The 21,565-nt window shown below is 36.7% G+C and overlaps 1 protein-coding gene across 2 annotated transcripts; it reads right to left on the bottom strand.

Moving 5' to 3' along the window:
• Positions 1–1,103: 1,103 nt before the first annotated feature.
• On the bottom strand, positions 1,104–10,657 carry GCG (glucagon). Of its 2 annotated transcripts, XM_006747112.3 has the most exons (6): positions 10,557–10,657; positions 7,429–7,529; positions 5,740–5,901; positions 3,946–4,083; positions 2,467–2,610; positions 1,104–1,584 (listed from the first exon to the last, which is right to left on the bottom strand). In XM_006747112.3, the coding sequence occupies exons 2-6, from the start codon at positions 7,518–7,520 to the stop codon at positions 1,578–1,580; spliced, it is 543 nt and encodes a 180-aa protein (XP_006747175.2). In that variant the 5' UTR covers positions 7,521–7,529; positions 10,557–10,657; the 3' UTR covers positions 1,104–1,577. The 2 variants fall into 2 exon arrangements, with proteins under 2 accessions (XP_006747175.2, XP_081670436.1); XM_081814310.1 differs by lacking the exon at positions 1,104–1,584 and having other exon boundaries at positions 2,463–2,610.
• Between the last annotated feature and the right edge of the window lie 10,908 nt (positions 10,658–21,565).

The raw sequence follows: 21,565 nt of genomic DNA, 5'->3' as shown, positions 1-21,565 counted from the left end.
GGGTGGCTCAGGCGGTGAAGCATCTGCCTTCGGCTCAGGTCATGATCCCAGGGTGCTGGGATCGAGTCCCACATCGGGCTCCCTGCTCAGCAGGGAGCCTGCTTCTCCCTCTCCCTCTGCTTGTGCTCTCTCTGTCAAATAAATAAAATCTTAAAAAAAAAAAAACAACAACTAGGAAATGTTGAACTTGAACCATACATTAGACTAAATTGACCTAAGACATTTCTAGAACATTCCATCCAACAGCAGCAGAATACACATTCTTCTCAAGTGCATATGGAACATTTTCCAGAATAGGTCATATAATAGGCCACAAAACAAATATCAGCAAATTTAAGAAGACCAAAACCATATCGACTATAAACTATCCTCTCTGGCATGAAACTAGAAATCAATAATAAGAGGAGAGCTGAAAAATGTACAAGCATGTGGAAACTAAACCACACATTCCTGAACAACCAATAGATCAAAGAAGAAATCAAAAAGGAAATTAAAAAAAAATCATGAAACAAATGAAAATGGAAACACAGCACCCCAAAATGCATGGGATGCTGCCAAGGCAGTTCTTAGAGGGAAGGATAATGCGACAAATGTATATATTGAGAAAATCGAAAGATCTCAAATAAACAACCTAACTTTACATCTCAAGATCTAGAAAAACAAGAACAAAGTAAGCCCGAAGTTGGCAGAAGTAAGGAAAACAAAGATCAGAGTGGAAGTAAATGAAATAGAGACCAGAAAAACAATAGAGAGATCAACAAAACTAAGAGCTGTTTTGTTTTCTTTTTTAAGATAAACAAAACTGACTAAGAGCATGTGACTCCTCAGAAGGAGGGAGCTGGTACTTAGCTCCAGAAGAGAGTTGTCTTGTAGCTTTAATATTGCCTGATGATCTATTTTTTTTAAAGATAAGCCAGAAGTCAATATATTTATATAAAATACATCAATTTTTCAATGTTGGCCCAAAATGTTAAAGCACTGTGCAGCCATTCAAACCATGAAGCCATGTCTGAGCACTAGATTTGGCTCATGGGCTATGAGCTTAGGAAGAAGGGGTGTTTGGAAAGAGTGGGTCACGAAGAAGGAGAGAAAACAGACAATGGTAAAGAAGCTTGAAAATTTTATTTATCCACCTTTGATATATTGAAAGCGGAGCACTTTTATGACAAACGTTTTAAGAGGAATGTCTTTCCAGTTTTACCACTGTGGCTACTAGTCCTCCCTTATCCTACCATTACAATGCAGATATATTGTGATTGAAATAATTTATATGTACAAATTATACCACAGAAAAATAATTTCATTGTTGATGTAAGCAGGTTAGGGTACTTCATCCAAAATAAGAAAATGAGAGAATTCTGCATTTTCATATTTTAAAGTTGGTATTTTAGCAATATTTTGACAATGGTTTATTCCATGTATAATCTTTGGCTACACAACATTAAAAGAAAATTTATTTATTGGCATGCAAAGCAATATGGTTTCAGAATACACCTCTTAAATTTACAGAACTTAAAATTTCAAATATCCCACGTGGCTGGCAGGTGACGTGAAGATGATGTTGAAGAGTGACATACTTACTTCCTAGAAATTAAAAAAAAAATGGCAGTGATTTAGCATAGCTCTAATACTGAGATGATATAGTTAATTTATCCAGGAAATATTTCAGTAATACACTTTGATAAAACTTGTTTATCCATCTTTTCATCTTACAAATCCCTTAGTCTTTTGAACTCTTCAAACATTTGCATTCAGAGATGACTTATCCTAAAGTCCCCCTATCAAAAATATAAAGTTTATGAATAATTATAAAAAGCATTTATACCTTATCAAGATAAGTGCTTAAGTTTTGGTGTTTAGATTTTTACTATGATGCTTATTACATTCAGTATCTAATACCGTGCATGCTGGTATTTTACTTTGTGCTACAATGTCAACATATATAGACAGCAATTTTTAATGTGACATTGATATGCGAATGACTTAACATCTCCATGTTTTATTCATATCTGTGTTCCTGATTCCTTGTCCCTTGTTGACACACAGGAAATGTTTTTGGAATAAATGGGTGAATGGAGAAGACTGTAATGGTCAAAAATGAATATAGTGGGCGCCTGGGTGGCTCAGTCGGTTAAGCGGCTGCCTTCGGCTCAGGTCAGGATCCTGGAGTCCCGGGATCGAGTCCCGCATCGGGCTCCCTGCTTGGCGGGGAGCCTGCTTCTCCCTCTGACCCTCCCCCCTCTCATGTGCTCTCTCTCTCTCTCATTCTGTCTCAAATAAATAAGTAAAATCTTTAAAAAAAAAAAAATGAATATAGTAATGTTTTCTTAAACGACTCCTAATTTTGATTATATACCAAGAGACTAAATAAAGACCCTCTCCCCCACATAGGGAACAACCCGTGGCCTGTCTGATACTATTTATGGAAGTTTTGATGGTTTTCAGAATTAACTAAAGTACAGTCACCTCTCCGTAATTTTGGTCTGAAGCAGCCAGTTTATAAAGTCCCGGGTGGCAAGATCATCAAGAACTGTGTTCATCTCATCAGAAAAAGAGCCGTCGGCGTGTCGGCGGCGTAATTCTTCAACAATGGCGACTTCTTCCGGGAAACTGAGAAAAAAGGGGTCAAATGAGTACTTGGTTAAATGTTTTAAGGTAAGTCCTTATTGATTGCCTATCCCTGGTAACTCGCGTGAGGATCACCGAGAAAATAGTTTCTATTTTCCAGGCTCCTACTAGGAAAAAGTCTCACAGAAACCTGCATGTGGGAAAGGGAATGATTTGGTCGGAAAGAGCAGAGCTGAGATCTGAAACCAAACCTGTGTAGCTTCATACCCTTTTCAATATTCCAGACTACTTCGAATGGCAGCACAGATGTTATTACTGAGACTTAGTTTGTCTATAATTCAGAAAAATGTCTTATGTCTCGTAAAACTAGTGATTATTTGAACAGCCCTGCAAAGTGCAGTATGAAGGGATTAAAACTTAGTCTATGTAACATTTTCTCTTTGAATGGTTTAGTATAGCAGAATTTTTGGCATTATGTTAAAACACTATAAAGTATCCTCAAGTACAAGCGACTATTTTGCCATTAGTTTTATCAGTTTGATCATTCATGTTTTAAAAGTCAGCGACAATACTAGTTTCCTTTTGTCTTAAGATCTCTTTAAGTCTCAGTTAGCTTGTTTTAAATCTCACTAAAACAAAACAAACCAGAGTCGAACATGAATTCCCTGCCTCTCATATTTCAAGTGTCAATCAAAATGATCAGGAGAAAATGAGATGGTTCAGGAATCTGTTTGGTTGTGGTAAGTTCCAAGAAAGTCCCAAAAGGCTTTAGCTTCATTTTCAACTTTGACGATTTAGTGGTTGTCTATATGACAGCCCTATTAAAAAATGGGCATATTGTTAAATCGATGGGTATTTCCACCTACCCGTACTTTGAGTGGCATTTCATTACACATCTTAAGTTTTGTTCCCTTTTGTCTTCATCACGTTTTTACCTGAATCCTGACACACACGTATATGTGATCCTACAGGTAAATATTTACAGTCAGACTTTCTGTTTTCAGTGCTATGTCTTCTTTTTCCTTATCTCTAGTTTTCCCAAGACAGTTCCAGTTTAAGCTTGTCGTCCTGGTACAGTTATCAAAAGCATTCTCTTTGTTATCAACAGTGTCCTGGGTTGACAAATGAATACCCTAATTATAACACAACTATACTAGAGGATGATTATTAATTATAAATATTATTAATATTTGCTATCAAAAATAAAACAAGACGACTTTTGTAGACTGTCTCCCACCAATTCAAGTTATTTCCTCACTTTGTGAGACTATACTAATTGCTTCTGTAATCCAGATCCATATATAGATAACTGTAGTCTAAGTTTTCAGCATCATGCAAAAAAAAAAAAAAATGTTAAATAAGAATGTACAGACTTACTCTCGCCTTCCCCGGCCTTTCACCAGCCAAGCAATGAATTCCTTGGCAGCTTGGCCTTCCAAATAAGAACTTACATCACTGGTAAAGGTCCCTTCAGCATGTCTCTCAAATTCATCATGACGTTTGGCAATGTTATTCCTGAAAGAAATGTGAAAGTTAAGTTGAAGATCTGTCTCTTTAGCAATATGGTTCTCACCTTTAAGCAGTGCAGCTTTGGGTTCGGGATCCTATGTAGAAGGGGCTTAGGGAGATCTGGGAGATGAGGGTGGCCAGGGGATCAATCTGAAGCTACATGAATTACCTGGATCCAAGGTTGATGGGACAGGGCTAATAACAATTGAGGCAGTCTAGAGCCCCTCCACTCTACCCAGCACACCAATTTTCGCCTCCCTTGCTTGTCTGTGCCATTGATTATTAAAGCTGCATTTACTTCGGTCTCGATATATGTGGGCTCTGCACTGTGCTGTGCTACTTGCAAGCGAGGCAGCTGTTTGTTATTAGTCCATACGCGGTCAGAGTTAATGGAAATGATTCAGGGGAAAGCAGAGGACTATTTCAAAATATTGTCAAAAGGACCACATGATAATGGATTAAAGGAAATGGGTGATGGGCCAGCCATGAAGAAAGCTGAGAAGAGGACTCCATTTCACCTTCAAGGGTGTGCAGAGAGCTTTGTGTAGGGGATGACCAGCTGCCCTCAGTTTCCCCTACATATATTGCCCCAGAAGGTTGATCTTAAACACACAACAGAAAACCGCCTGAGAAAAAAATTGTTTCCCGTGAGTTTATCACTTGTGGCATTCCCTTTCTAGAAATGAGGACAGTTGTTTTCATTTTCTCAAACTTGTGATTTCCCACATTTTACCAATGGTCTCATCTGTAGTCCTTGGCAGGGACTTCTCCCAGTGTCTGCTCTGGCCGTGACCGCCATCTTTCCTGCAGCTGTAACTTCCACTTTAAGAACTTTAGGTCAACCACTCTGTCGCTCCTGTTTCCCCTGCTGGCTCTGTTCACTCTCTTGCTCTCACCTCCTCTCTCCCTTCTCTATTCTATCCAGACAAATCTATGCCCTTTTCCTGATTTTTAGATTCCTTTAGCTACTTTGTATGCATAACTCCCTTCCCTTTGTGGGCCACCCTCCAAAGAAATTGTGAAATTCCACCATCTCTGTGAAACCCTTGTGGATGATTTCCTCCAGTAGCCTAGATGTAGCAAAAAACCCAACACTGTCAAAGAAAATCCAACATTAAAATGTATGCCTTATGATAGGCTTGTGTTCTTATTTGCCTTCTTCTCTCTTTATGCTGTGCAGCTAGGCTGTGATTTTAAATGTGTATCTTGGATTGTATTCTACAAGAAAAAGACTGCATCTGTTTCCAGTCCTTACCATGGATTAACTTGGCTAGAGGATACTTTGAATGTGATCACAGTTGTGAGTTTGAACCCTACAAGGAAATGTTGAATTTGCTCTATCTTTTGGTCAGAAATTAGATTCCTAACCTTGCAGGTCCACAGAAGTCAACTTCCGATTTTAAAGGGAAATGGGCCAAGACACAGTTTGGAATATCATTTAAAGTCCATGTCCCATTGGAGGGTGGGTAAGAGGATTGGAGGGGTGGGGGGACATTCAGAGGAATAATACCAAGGATAGCATCACCAACCTTGAAAATCATCAAAGTTGGAAGAGTTTATGGGCATGATTTGATGAGCATGATAAAAAAAAAAAAGAGAAATTTAAGACATATTTATGTAGTACATTTGTGTGCAACTTTTGGACCAGGTTCAGACCCTTACTTGTTCCTCTTGGTGCTCATCAACCACTGCACGAAATCCTGAGCACGCCTGGAGTCCAGATACTTGCTGTAGTCACTGGTGAATGTGCCCTGAGAATGGCGCTTGTCTTCATTCATCTGATCCGGATCATTGAGCGGGTCTGTCTGAGGAGCTGGGAATGATCTGTGAAGAACAGTAATTGGTGCAAGTAAATTTCTCCTCAAGAGTAGAATCACTTGAACAGCATCTTCTCTACAAAATACAGCACTATATGAAGCTGGAAGGCAGGTGCCTTGAGTATTTCAGTGGGTAGTTCAGAGACACCTTTAGCTTGCCATGGGAATTCCACAGTTTTATTGGAATTGAATACACTCTGATTCTGAAATCTAGTAGTAGATTTTTCAACTGGCTTCTTTTTTTCTGAAATGGATTAAAGAAATCTTTTTTTTTTTTCACTTAATGCATCTACTCATGATTATGCTAATAATGACAGAAGAGATCAATATTTTAAAAGAGTAAAACTCTCCACCTCATTTGTTCGGCAGCAGCAGATTTATGTCCCTAATTGTGTTTATGCATATATTAATATAAAGAAGAAGCTCAGTTACCTGGTTATATGGTAGCTAAGGGTGGAAGAAAGACAAACACTCAAAGGCAGGAATAAGTGCACTTGGTAATTTGAAACTGTATAGTGGATCATATGCATGCCAATAATCAACAGTTGGTTGGCATGGCAAATATGGGGAAATATTCAATGTGATTAATATTCAGAAATAGAAATGAGATACTATTTTTACCTGTCAAATTAGCAAAGATTAAATACTGGGGAGGATAGTGTGAGAGAAGTATTTCTATACTGCTGATGGGAGTGTGTATGTGTGTGACTTTTCTGGAAAGCAAGTTGGCAAGATAATATAAAAAATTTAAACTCATTCAAAACCTTTGACATAGTAATTCTACTACTAGAAATCTATCCTTAGAAAATAATAAGAAATGTAGGGGGAAAATGTTATTTGCAGCATTCTTTGTGGGAAAACTTGAAGAATTCTTAAGTGTTCAATAAAAGATGAATAGCTAAGTAAATATTATACATTTATGAGATGAAATAGTATGCAGCCATTAAAGGGTCATACATTTAACAGATATTTTTAATGATGTAAGAAAGAACTAACAATATAATGAAAGAGAAAAAACATAGTATCTGGGATATATTTATATACAGTGCACATAAAATACAGGAAAGTAATATGCCAGATTTTAGAATTATGAATAGTTTTCTCTGAATAGTGAAGCTTGAGTACTTGAAAAAATTTTGCATGTTTTTAAAATATTTTCTATCATGAACACATACGACTTTCCCAATTAGCAACTAACCGTTATTTTTTAAAAGGAGTAAAAGAGACACAAAATTGGTATGAATAATTAAAATAATCTACTCTACAATGTGTAATGAACGGATAAATAGGATCAGCTGAAGATTTAAAAGAGCTGTAATTTCCTGTGTAATGGATTTCCAACATTGCCCACCCCTTTGGTTATGAGATAGCACATACTCTGATCTATACTGCAGTAAAGACTTTATCACAATGATACCTTAAACATTTGGAAAAACGTACAGAGTATTTTACTGACACCTAGTCATTATCATAGTTTTTACAGACTCTATTCTAACATTAATGTTATGTTAGTTCAAGTCTAGGGATTGCATACCTGGATTTCTCCTCTGTGTCTTGAAGGGAACGTTGCCAGCTCCCTTGTACCAGCATAACAAACAATCCGGCCACAAAGTAAATGCTTTTCATTTTTGCTGCCTGTGGGAACACAGAGTCAGGGTCCGGGGTTGGGGTCAGGGGGGAGGCCAGCAACCATATTTAAACCTGTCAGATTAAATTAGTTCGATTTTGACTAAGTAAAGATTACAAATAGAATAAGCTAGTCATCGATTTTACTCTGACAATTTTTCCAGCTTAATTTCAAATAGTAGAGTATATCTTTCCCCAGATTTTGTTTGGTGACAAAAAGGATACAAAAGATATGTTCCCCCAATTAAAAAAAAAAAAAAAGGATATGTACCACCAGCTAAGCTTTTTTATTAGTGTAGGACACTTGTGTTAATGATTAGAAGGCTCATTTCCAGACTTGAAATTAAAAATGTCCATGATAAACATTTAAAATATCTACTGTAGATGATATGCTACATATGGTTAGCCTGAATGGCACCTTCCATAATGCCACCCCCTTCACTATCAGTCTGGCTTTCAATTAATAGTCCTCCTCTTCCAAGCATTTACATTATACTGCATTTCAACCATCTTAAAGCAGCCTCAGGCTACAACTTGGCATACCAGCTGTCGGTTCAGATGTATTATTCATTTATATTTTAAATAGTGTAACTTGGTCTAGACTTTGTAATTATAAAGCGACCAACAGATTTGAGGTATTTTAGGGTGCTTTGACCTGTTCTAAATTAAAGGGAAAAATCATTTTAAAGACAAGCAATTTGCAACCAGAACTAATGCTTCTGGCAACTTGAACAATCACAACCAAGAAACTACGAGATCACTGTCATAAAGAAAATTAACGCTCGCTTCTGAAGTCTTGGAAGTCCCCAGGTTGTTTTATAATTGGACTTAGTCCAGGACATGTCATTCACTGCTACTGACACCCTAGGCCTGGTTGTATGATACACCTGATTGCTTGTCTTCCTAGCTCAAGCAGATGCCCTGTGAAGCCATTGGATGCCAAGGACATGATGATGAAGCGTGGATGGGGTGGGGATCAATATGAGTGCGGGGTGGCCACATGCCCCACAGGGCAAGCTCCTCTATTCACTGCGTGGAAACTTTGCACCCGGTGTTTGTCATGGACTTCTCTCTGCTACTTTCAAGACCAACCGTGTTTACTTTGAGAAGTGGGAGTTCAATCCAAGTTTGATTATGCTTATCCATAAATAATTTGAAGGAATATTTTTAGCACATGGCATTTGGTTTGAAATAGGATTTTACAAACATTATCATTTTAAACTATCAATCTTTTCTTTAACATCCTCGCCATATTTACTATCTGTCTTTGGCACTAAAACATGGAGACCGTAGTACCTGCAGTGGTATTTTTTTTCTTTCTTTGAAATATTGTCTTTGTGGATTAAGTGGTCAATTCGACAAAGCAGCACAGTAGGAATTACATATTCGCCCTTCTTCATTCATCAGTATTGAGTTACTAATTTGACATTTTGCTCCGCTTCAGTTTATCTAGTCGGCAAACTTTGGAAACTTTGTCATGTTTGCAGACAGTGTCTTCTGATTATAATTCTCAACTGTAAATTCAGGCTTTGGGGAATTTAAAAAAATTAAAGCAAGCATTTCTTTTTAGGGTTACCTTACTTTTAAAAGGTCAGTTTAGTCCTAAATAATTCCTTCTATGCCAAGTTCCAAAAGATTTGACAATATTTTCTAGTATGTTCTACGGAGGCAGATTTAGAACAGGTGGAATTCTGCCACTGTGGGAACTAACTGAAAGAGAAGCAACTGTATGGAAGTGAATATTTGAAGTCCTCTACAGGCAATAAAATGAGTGCTACTGCAAAAGGAACTGATTTTTTAAAAATTTCTTTTATTCATTTAGTGGAAGCCTACGGAATTGTGAAAATTTTAAGAATAAGATTAATTGTTTGAAATCCACTACTGAGAAAGCAAATATTTATGTTATTTTAGGTCAAGCTCCTACTCAGTAAGAGAAGAATTTTAATCACCCCCTCCCTTTCGGTAGTCTAAGGAGAGAATCTGCAGTTTTTTAAGAACCACACATTTCTACGCAAATTTAAAGGAAAATATCATAACAATAGTATTCTTTGTGTAGGAAGTCTTTTAGGAAGATAAACCTTAGACCTCGGCAAGGTGACATTTTATTATATCCCCAAATATATTGGTGTTGTAGGCCAAATAAGTACTTTTCAAACTGGTTGGCTCATTTCCTCTCATAGGTCCTTCCTATGTGGGGCAGAAACACACCACTTTATCATTTTTCCCTTGAGGATCTTTATAAAATTGTTCTTTGTCCTTAAGAACTTAAATAGGTACTTTAGAACATCTGGTTTTTTTCTAAAGAGATTTACTAAAATTTCATTTCAGAATGTGTACATTTTAGATATATTATTTATTATTATTGGTCTTTAATACATAGTAAGGAGTTATTAATCTGTGGTTTTACTCAGTTCCATCCAAAGGCTTCCCAGTAATTGACTCTATTTTTCTCTACACCAGATATGCTATGTCTTGTTTACAAAGAGCTGATTTCATGGACTTCGATTTTTTTTGATAGACTTATCAGAAATCTGAATATTTGAAAGATGATGTTGATTCTGCTCTTTTAGAAAACCATAAGTTTTCATTGGTAAGGAGCAATTGCTGTTATAGCTTCTCTAATGGACACATTTCTGCTGAATTTAAAAGGCGCCTTCTGTTCAAAGTAATATACACATTTATCAAACGCAAGGAAAATATTTATTTTTCAAAATGTTACCACTTAAAAATTCAGTTCTCATAACAGTTAAATCTTGTAACAAGGGCATTGATTCGAATCTTTGTTTTTCTTTCTATTTTATATCTTTGCATTGAATTATTTATCCAATTCACTTTTCAGTATCACTCTGTTGAAATAAATATATGTAAATGCATTTTTTATCACTTTTTCATTTCCATTCTGCCCCTTGAATTATTAGCAATAAGGTATAAGATGAAAGAACAGGACTTCATTCATCATACTTTGCTTCCTTAAAAATACCTAACTGTACCCCAAACAGGATTTACAGTCTTGCAATCCCTCACTAGTAATCTTACCTTCTGACACCGTGACTGGAACAGAGCAGGTGGAGAGAGAGTGAGCCCTCTTTTCGGACCTCTGGATGTGCTTTGTCCTGAGCTCTGTACTCTACAGCAGAGCACACTGCATTTATATACTCTCAGTGTTGTTCAGACTCACAGATATTATGCTGACAATATAAATTTCTCATCTGTAAATAATGAGTTTTTGTTACAAACGATTTCACTCGCCCACTCACTTTGCTCATCCGCATTCTATGCTTATATTGGGTGGGGCCTCTGAGACCAGGAAACTTTTTATTTACTCTCCTGCTTTTTTTTGTTGTTATTGGGAATGGAAAGGGCAGTTTGGAAATTCACCCTTCACTCTCAGTCAGGCATGAAAATCACTTAAATACTCTAGAGTGAATTCTGATGCCGAAGACAAAAAAACCCTTGAAATTACATAGTTCATGGCTAACCCCACTTTGAGCAGGGCCTCATTTGAGGGTCTTACAAATCCTTCCTTTTGCTGTCTAGTTATGACGACTTTATCTGAATGCAATAATTAGTTAATTCTGTCACCTACCCAAATAATAAACCATTCCCTCAACACACACTTAATAAGAATCTTCTCATCCCCACCCTATGGAATTAATTTGTTTATTTTGGAGGGGAATTTTAAAAAATATCAGTTAAGACCTAATGTATCCTGTTGTAGTAAATTGGATTCAGGCAGAAAGGATAAAGTAAAATGAGGATTAAACATTCAAGATAGGTGATGATAATAAGACAGGGACCAGTATTTCTTTTTTCTTCTAATGGATATATAAAGACTAACTGTGTTGATAAGGGACCCAGACACTAATTCACAAAAGAACGAATTTGAGGAAAACTCTTGACATGAGATGCATACTGTCACATTTCCTGAGTTTTGTGATCCGTCACTTAGGACTTTAATGATCTATAGGATTTAGCAGATGTGAGTTTGGCCATCTTAGAGAAAGAGAAAAATGCGAAATGACCTGGACAGACAGCATGAGAACAGTGTCAGTGTAATTAGATTTTGGTCTGGCTGCTATCAACAAACTGGGTGACCATGGTCAAGTCACACACTCTCCTTGTGCCTCAGCTTTTTCACCTGCAAAATGAGAGGATTGGTTACATGACTCTTGTAGGATGAAACTGTGATTCCATATGACAAAATCATTGCAATATCTCCTAGCTAGATTCCAGTATTTGAATACCATCAACTGCATGACAAAGCTGATGACTTGTACGGAAGTAAATCATGGAAGCAACCGGAGAAACATTCCTAGTGAACTTAAACTCTTCAATTGTGGATTGGACCCACTGTTGGATGTAGAGCCAGTTAAAGGCCATGGAGATCAGTTCTATGTGAAATTGGGAGACCCCAGGAAGAGGGTTTGTGCTGGTGGTTACTGATGGTGATTCAAAGTGTGGTCCAAAAACCGACATCACCAGGGAGCTTACTAGGAATGCAGACTCTTGGGCCCAAGCCCAGACCTACCCAATAAGAATCTGCATTTTACCAAGATCTCCAGGCAATTCATATGCATATTAAAGTCTGAGAAGTATGGTTGCATAAAATCTATACCTCGTTTTCTTCATCTTCTCCCCAATGCTTGCTGGTATTTTCACCTGAGGATTTCTTCTTAACACTGCCAGCAGGGGGGGAGAAAGAGCAGAGAAAGGTGGCCTTCCTCAGGACAGTATAGATTAACACTTTTAAATACAGTAATGGCTTGAAAGTGTGGATAAGTTTACTATCGAATTGTTCTTCCCTCTTCCCTCAATCCTCATGAGTATACTGGCTATATTTGTATTAATTGTTTGACATTCAGTTCTATTTTTTCTCTCTGCCTATTTGAATAGATGTCTCTTCACCCCTCTGTGTCTGTCTTCTTTTCAGATGTTATCTGTTTGTGGAGCAGTGCTAAGAGGGGGGCTCTGTGGACGATGTATATAAAGCCCTTAACACAGCACCTGGCTTGGCTCTCCCCCAATATCTTACTACAAAACTTGTTTCCTTCCACTGCACTTGCTTTCTATTATTTCAGAAGGGACTATTCCAAGTTCTTTGAGAAATTTCCTCTAGCTTCATCTCCAGCCCACCAACACTGATTCTTGGCAGTCCCCAACACCATTAATAATAAGCATTCTGAAAACGCAGAAGCATTCCAAACCTCATTGTACAGAGCACCGTTGTCCTACATAGCAGGGGCAAAGCAGGCTCCTGAATGGACATCGTGTTATCAGACATTAAGGCAAACATCAGTGCAATTGTGGACTTGTGGATCTTCTTCCAAAGACTGTCCCAGCACCAGCCTCCGCTTGGCCTTCAATTCCCATCATTGTAGTTATTTGGTCATTCAGATGTGAGGCAGAGAAAGTGGGGTCCTTGTATTTAAATGACTAGTGTTAAATAGTTTGTTTGGAAGAAGGGAAATTCTGGGATATGTCATCTAGAGTTCTCCCGTCAGACTATGGGAGGTATCTGGTGGCTGCCAGGGAGCACTGCATATAATAGCTATGATACACCTTCTTGAAAGATGAATTTGACTTGATATAAGTAATATAAAACATAATTATTATATGGAGTAGTACAAAAATGTGCATCGAGTTTTAAGGTAAAATAAGGTATTTATTCAAAGATTTCTTGCTTTCTTTATGATGCTTAGGACCAGGGATAACTTTTATGGGCTTAAAACCTATGCTGTTACATGAGGCCACGTGTTTAGAAGGGACCTGTGCTTGGCTTAATACTCTACTCTGATATCTTGAAATTCTTAATAACTTTTTTTCTTAAAGATTTTATTTATTTGACAGAGAGAGACACAGGGAGAGAGGGAACACAAGCAGGGGGAGTGGGAGAGGGAGAAGCAGGCTTCCTGCCGAGCAGGGAGCCCCATGCGGGGCTCGATCCCAGGACCCCGAGATCATGACCTGAGCCGAAGGCAGACGCTTAACGACTAAGCCACCCAGGCGCCCCAGAAATTCTTAATAACTTTTGAACAAGGGCTCTGCATTTTTGTTTTGCATTTGGCCCCACAAATTATGTAATGGGTTCTTCTTAGGACTTCACCTGACAAAATCATGGAGTATAAGATATTTGCATGTTTATTTTCCTCAGCTGCTCAGAATAGTTGGGTTGAAATGTTTGAGAATGGCAAAGATCACTACACTCTGGTAGCAAGACTATGGACAAGGGGATCTCTCTCGCATTGCTGTTGGGAGTACAACATGTTACAGCATGTTCGGGGGCACAATTTGACAATATTGCAAAATTACAAATACCTATAATCCTTGGCCTCATAAGGCTAAAACACCATTCTGAAAGTTTGTCTCAATTTTATTACTACATATATATGTAATGATGGAGGTACAAGGCTCTTCATTGCAGCATTATGTATAATAGTAACAAGTTGGAGCTAATCCAAAGAACCATCAATAGAGCAGGATTTAGAAAAAACAACGAAGAAGCTTTTTATTCACCAATATAGAAAGACTCTAAGATATGTTGTTAGGTGAAAATCGGGAGGTGATTATGGATATATGTAGTAGGCCACTTTTGTGTTAGGAGAGAGAATGGGACAAATATATTTTTATTTAATCATCACTACATTTAAAAGAATTGGAAGAATGCACAAGAAACTAATGAAAGCACTTACTTGCAAGAGGCAGTATGGAACAGTGAGGTAGAGAGAAACAGGGTGCCAAGAATACTTCTCAATATATACTTGTTATACTTTGGGGTTTTTTGTCCACTTGATTTAATTATCTATTCAAAATAACAAAAAAAACATGATATAAAAAGAAGTGACAGCACAACCACTTTGGGAAGAGGTTAAACTTTAAAGCTAAATGAACAGCTACCCTTTGACCTAGTAATTTTACCCAAGAGAAATGAAAACATTTATCTACAAAAGGACTCATACAAAAATGTTCACAGCAGCTTTCGAGCTATCACTAAAACTGGAAACAACAGAAAGTAAAATATTAGACAAGTTGTGGTATGGAATTTACACAGTGGAATACTACTAAACCACGATAACAAAAAAAGAATGAAAAACTGCTACTGGCAGCAATGTGGATGAATTTCACAGATATTGTGCTGAGTGAAAGAAGCTGGACACAAAAACACTGGATACAGTATGAATCCATTTTTAGAAGTTAAAGAACAGGCAAAACTAAGGTTAAAAAATCAGATTCATATAAATTTGATTTATACAAATTTTAGCTAAAAGAAAAAATTATATAATTTAAAAAGAGGGGGTGCCTGGGTGGTGTGGTCGGTTAAGTGTCCGACTCTTGGTTTCAGCTCAGGTCATGATCTCTGGGTCCTAGGATTGAGCCCTGCATCGGGCTCCTTGCTCAGTGTGGAGAGTGCCTGAGATTCTCTCTCCCCCTCTCTGTCTGCCCCTCCTGCTAAAATTAAATAAATAAATAAATAAATAAATAAATAGGCAAGCAAGTAAGTAAATAAATAAAAGAAAATCTTAAAAAAAAATAAAAAGAGCTGTTGGTGGAAGAATAAATCATACTAGCATGGCTGGATATTTATAATTGTTGAGTTGGCTGATGAGTAAACAGGGTTTATTATGTGATTCTGCTTATACTGTATAAGTATGAAACTTTCCAAAACAATAAGTTAAATGAAAACTGCAATAAAGTAAGTTGTGGGGTGGGGCATTAGCACCAATTAATCAGTTACTTTGAAAGTTAAAGAGTTTGACCCTTTACCCTGTAGGACAACATCATGTGAAATAATATCCACATTATAGTGGTCCCAGAAGAAGAAGAAGAGAGAAAGGGATAGAAAAATTATTTGAAGAAATAATAGCTGAAAATTTCCCTAAACTGGGGAAGGACACAGACATCCAGCTCCAGAAAGCACAGAGAGTTCTAAAGAAGATGAACCCAAAGAGAGCCACACCAAGAAACGTTATAATGAAACTGTCAAAGTTAAAGAGAGAGATTGAATATTAAAAGCAGTAAGAAAAAAACAACTTGCTACATATGAGGGAACCCCCGTAAGATGATCAGCTGATATTTCAGCAAAATTTTGTAGGCCAGAGGGAGTAGCATGATATATTCAAAGTGCTAAAAACAAATGTTCCATGTACACTAGAAAAGAATATATATTCTGCTGCTTTTGGATGGAATGTTCTGTATATATATATTAAGTCCATCTGGTCTAATATGTCTTTTAAGGCCAATGTTTCCTTATTGCTTCTCTGTCTGGATGATCTATCCATTGATATAAGTGGGGTATTAAAGCCCCCTACTATTATTGCATTGCTGTCCCTTTCACCTTTAAGGCGTGTTAATATTTGCTTTATAGATTTAGGTACTCCTATATTGGGTGAATAAATATTTACAAATGTATATCCTCTTGTTGGATTGACCCCTTTATCATTATGTAATGCCCTTCTTTGTCTTTAAGCATAGTCTTTACTTTAAAATCTCCTTTGTCTAACACAAATATAGCTACACCAGCTTTCTTTTTGCTTCCTTTTGCATGGAATACCCTTTTTCATCCCTTCACTTTCAGTCTGTGTGTGTTGTTAGATCTGATGTGAGTCTTTTGTAGGTAACACATAGATGGGTCTTGTCTGTTTGTTTTGTCCATTCAGTCACTCTGTGCCTTTTAATTGGAAAATTTAGTCCATTTACAATTACTGACAGGAATGTATTTATTATCATTTTGTTGATTGTTTTCTGGCTGTTTTTGTAGTTCCTCTCTGTTCCTTTCTTCTTGTTTTCTTCCCTTGTGGTTTGGTGATTTTCTTTAGTGTTACGTTTGGATTGCTTTCTCATTGTCATTTGTGTATCTACTATAGATTTTTGGTTTGTATGTATGTATAGATTTTTATTTTGTTTCTTAACTAATTATTATACTTATAATTTTACTATTTTCTGTCTTTTAACTTTCATATTAGATTTATAAGTGGTTAATCCACTAACTTTATTAAATATTTGCATTTGCCAGTGAGATCTTTACCTTTATATGTAGTTACTAGTTTGTGCTTTTTCTTTTCAGCTTAAAGAAGTCCCTTCACCATTTCTTGTAAGGTCATTTTAGTGATGATAAACTCTTTCATTTTTTTGCAGAATAGATAATATATTAGGTCAGAAAACAAGTCTCAATAAACTTAACAATATTGAAATTATATCAAACATCTTTTCAGACCACAATGGTATAAAACTAAAAATCAATTAAAGGAAGAAAACTGGAAAAATCACAAATATGTGGAGATTAAACAACATGGTACTGAACAACCAATGGTTCAACAAAGAAATCAAAGGAGAAATTAAAAAAATACCTGGAGACAAATAAAAATAGAAATACAACAGTCCAAAATCTGTGGAATATAGCAAAAACAGTTTTAAGAGGGAAGTTTAAATATAAGCCTACTTCAACAAACAAGAAAAATCTCAAATAAACAGTCTAGCTCTACACCTCAAAGAATTAGAGAAAAAAGAATAAACAAGGCACAAAGTTAGCAGAAGGAAGGAAATAATAAAGATTAGAGAAGAAATAAATGAAATAGAGACTAAAAAGACAATAAAAAAGATCAATAAAACTAAGAGCTGGTCTTTGAAAAGATAAACAGAATTGACAAAACTTTAACTAGATTCACCAAGGGGAAAAAAAAAAGAGGGCTCAAAAAAATAAAATCAGAAATGAAAGAGGAGAAGATGTAAGATACTAAAACAAAAATGAAGATACAAATAAATGGAAAGATATTCTAAGCTCATGGACTGGTAGAATTAACATGATTAAAATGTTCATAGTATCCAAAGCAATCTACAGGTTTAATGAAATCCCTATCAAAATTCCAATGGTGGGGCGCCTGGGTGGCTCAGATGGTTAAGCGTCTGCCTTCAGCTCAGGTCATGATCCCAGGGTCCTGGGATCGAGCCCCGCGTCGGGCTTCTGGCTCGGCGAGGAGCCTGCTTCTCCCTCTCCCTCTGCCTCTGTCTCTCTCCCTGCACATGCTTTCTCTCTCTCTCTCTGTATCTCTGTGTCTCAAATGAATAAATAAAATCTTTAAAAAAAAAATTCCAATGGCATTCAAATGGCATTTTTCATAGACCTAGAAGAAATAATTTTAAAATTTGTATGGAACTGTAAATGATTCTGAATAGCCAAAGAAATCTTGAGAAAGAACAAAGCTGGTGATAACATGCTCCCTGATTTCAAACTATACTACAAGACTATAGTAATCAAACAGTATGGTATTGGCATAAAAAATGATAACATAGATCCATGAAACAGAATAGAGTCCAGAAATAAAATCACGCATATATGGTCAATTAATCTATGACAAAGGAGGCAAAAATATACAAATAATGAAAATACAGTCTCTTCAAGAAATGGTGTTGGAAAACTCAACAGCCACATGCAAAGAATAAAACAGGACCACTATCTTACACCATACATGAAAATTAACTCAAAATGAACTTAAAACTTGAATGTAAGACCTGAAACCATGAAAATCCTAGAAGAAAACACAAGTGGTAAGCCCCAATATCTTGGCAACAAGTTTTTTTGGATCTGACTCCAAAGGCAAGGGCAACAAAAGCAAAAATAAACAAATAAGACTGCATGGGACTACATCCAACTAAAGAGCTTCTGCATGCTGAGGGAAACCATCAACAAAACAAAAAGGCAACTACTAAATGGGAGAAGATATTTGCAACTCATATGTTAATATTCAAAATATACAAACAACTCACACAACTCAACGAAAGAACAACTCGATTTAAAAAATGGGCAGAGGATCTGAATAGACATTTTTCCAAAGAAGACATACAGATGGTCAATAGGTACATGGAAACATGTTTAACATCACTAATCATCAGGGAAAAGCAAATCAAAACTATAATGAGATATCACCTCACATCTATCAGACTGGCTATTATCAAAAAGGCAAGAAACAACCAGTTTTGGAGAGGTTGTGGAGAAAAGGGAACCCTTGTACACTGTTGCTGGGAATGTAAATTAGTGCAGCCACTATGGAAAACAGTACGGAGATTCCTCAAGAAATTAAAAATAGAACCACCATATGATACAGCTATTCCACTTCTGAGTATTTATTCAAAGAGTATGAAAACACTAATTTGAAAACATACATGCACCCCTATGCTGACTATTAGTTACAATAACCAAGATATGGAAAGACCCTAAGTGTCCATTGATAAATGTGTGTATTCCACACACAGTGGAATACACACACACACACACACACACACACACACACACACTGGAATACTACTCAGCTATAAAAAAAGAAGAAAATCTTGCCATATGCCACAACATGGATGGACTTTCAGGGTATTATACTGAGTGAAACAAGTCAGGTGGAGAGAGCAAATACCATATGATTTCACTTATATGTGAAATCTGAAAAGCAAAACAAATGAACAAAGAAAATAAAAACAAACTCACAAATACAGAGATTATATCGGTGATTTTCAGAGGGGGAGGGGATTGGGTTGGGGCAGGCGGAGGAGTGAAGGGGCTCAGTTGTAAGGTAATGGATGGTAACTAGACTTGTGATCACTGTGTAGTGTATACAAATACTGAATTACACTGTTGTACGCTTGAAACTTATATAATGTGAAATACCAATTTAACCTTAAGAAAAAAAAAGAGTTTGACCCCTTAGTTCCTAAGTATGAGCTAGGTAAAATAAATGTGGTTTGGAGACAGATGGTAGCAACAAAACCTGGAGGTAAAATGGTAGCACAGGACAGGACCTGGATAACAAACACCTGCAGGGAAGGCAGGGCAAGGGAGCCACCATTCACAGGTAAGGAAATGATGATTACAGCTCCCTCCTCCTCTCTCTTCTCCCAGGCCTGTCCTGAGGGTATGTATGCCTCTGCTGTGTTATATAAGACTCAGGAGTGACGGATAAAATTGCCTTGAGTTTGAGGTTCCTTTTTGCTTCTCAGCATATGCCACGCTCTTCCTAGATGAGAACAATCTTTTCCACAACAAGGGTCTCCTGAAAATAGGTGTGAGCCTTCAAAAATAAATAAATAGATAGATAGATAAATAAATAAAGTATACTACATGAGAGAAAAGTTCACATTAATTGAGGTTTTTTTTAAGCTTTGGAAAAAAAAATGTATAGTCATTTGACCATAGCCTTTGAAAATGTAAACATTGAGTACATGGAATGTGATAATCAAATGTCTTTACCTGTTTATGAGTGACTTGATGGGCTCGGGCATCCAGGGGCCGTAAAGGAAGAACTTCCAGGGATGTTCTGAGTTTGCCAGAGGATGTGAGAAGTATCCTTACTGAGGAACATTGAAGAAACAGTTTGTGACCCATCCATCTGGAAGGATTCAGAGGAAGCCTGCTGGGTCAGGAAATATTCAGTAATAAGATCATCAGAGAGTCTTCCTGCCCTGAGGCTCGGAGACCCTGTAGAGAGCCCCCGCTCACAAGTCTGAGCGGGGGACTGTGTCGCATCATGGCTTTGCATACATTGATTTTATCTTTTGCTGGATCCCTGGTATAATGAGATGTTTAAAATTGTTCTAAGTTTCAGTTGTTATTTTTATTCATAAAGGGAACAAGAAAGAGAAAGAAAACAAAATCACATTTGTACAAAATAATCTTATCTCATAATTTATAAGCAGAATATATATTTATATGTATAAATACATATATATCATTGAATACATGTGTTATGCTTCTATTTTTCGCATATTGTAGCTATAAAAAACAAACCATATGTCATTACATTTATCCAACCTCTTGCTCATCTGGAAAGACTTTTTTCTTCAAGCTTCTAAGAGTCTTTAATGTGAACCAATTAAAACATTGCAATTTTTCAAAGGCTTCTGTAAAAGAAAGTAAGTTCAGCCATTAGAAAATTAAAATTTGAAATCTGTATCCTAAAAAAATGCATAGAATGCAAAATGGAGTTATAAACACTTTTTTCTACCCATTATGCCTTATAAGCAGACTTGCCCCCTGCCTGAAACTTGCTCAGTGCTGCCAATTCACATTTTATCTGATGTATTGTAAAGATATGCCCTGTTTTTTGGTGATACTAAAATAATAAAATCAGAGTGGAGGATAATTTACAAAGCCCTCTAGGGTATTATCCTATTTTAAAATGAAGTTTTATTTACTTTATTACAATTTGTTGTTTAGCTATTTTATTCTTCAATCACAAAGAATTAATATTTACAATTTCTTTTTATAAGAAATTACCAAAAATAATTTGTTTCTGTGCCTAGAAACAGTTCTATGACCCAGAAGTCTTCAGTACTGTGTTCTAATCTTGACTCTTTCTTGGTGAAAAAGAAATCATTTCTTTGTTGGCACATTATCAGAGGAAGTAAAGACTGATGTTTTACTTTTACTTTAATGAAAATCTCTTTGTCTTCATAGAGCCTACCAGAGTATTGATAGTGGATGCTTTCTAATGCTGCAGAAAGATGAATTCTCCCCATGTCATAAATCTGGTCCACGATCACTAGTATCCTTCTCTCTAAACACTGATCCGCTAAACTCTGGAAGTGAAAGACCCTGGCTCTTACACCGTTTTTGGGCATCTTTCCTCTCAACACTAGGCACAATGCATAGCAAAAAAGGGGATTCAATGCTATCTCAAAATTTGGTTTGATTTCTTAAGCACATTAAAAACATCTAATGTTTTGGGTGCCTGGGTGGCTCAGATGGTTAAGCGTCTGCTTTCGGCTCAGGTCATGATCCCAGGGTCCTGGGATCAAGTCCTGCATCTCTCCCTCTGCCTCTGCCTCTCTCTCTCTCTCTCCCTGTCTCTCATGAATAAATAAATAAAATCTTTAAAAAAAAAATCTAATGTTTTTTCTGGGCACTTGTCCTATATAAATGTATCATTTAGGACAGTTGATGTTTATGAAAACAATCAAATATAAATTAATTTCAGGGCTACATTTGACTAAACACTTGAAAGTGTCGCAGCCATTCCTTCCAGTGGTTACCATGTAGCACCAACCGCCTTATTAGGAGATAA

This window comes from Leptonychotes weddellii, chromosome 3 (assembly GCF_054177405.1).
Source record: "Leptonychotes weddellii isolate Sample4059 chromosome 3, ASM5417740v2, whole genome shotgun sequence".
NCBI lineage: Eukaryota > Metazoa > Chordata > Mammalia > Carnivora > Phocidae > Leptonychotes > Leptonychotes weddellii.
Note: the sequence above shows the minus strand (reverse complement) of the source record. Positions and strands in the feature narration are given on the sequence as shown.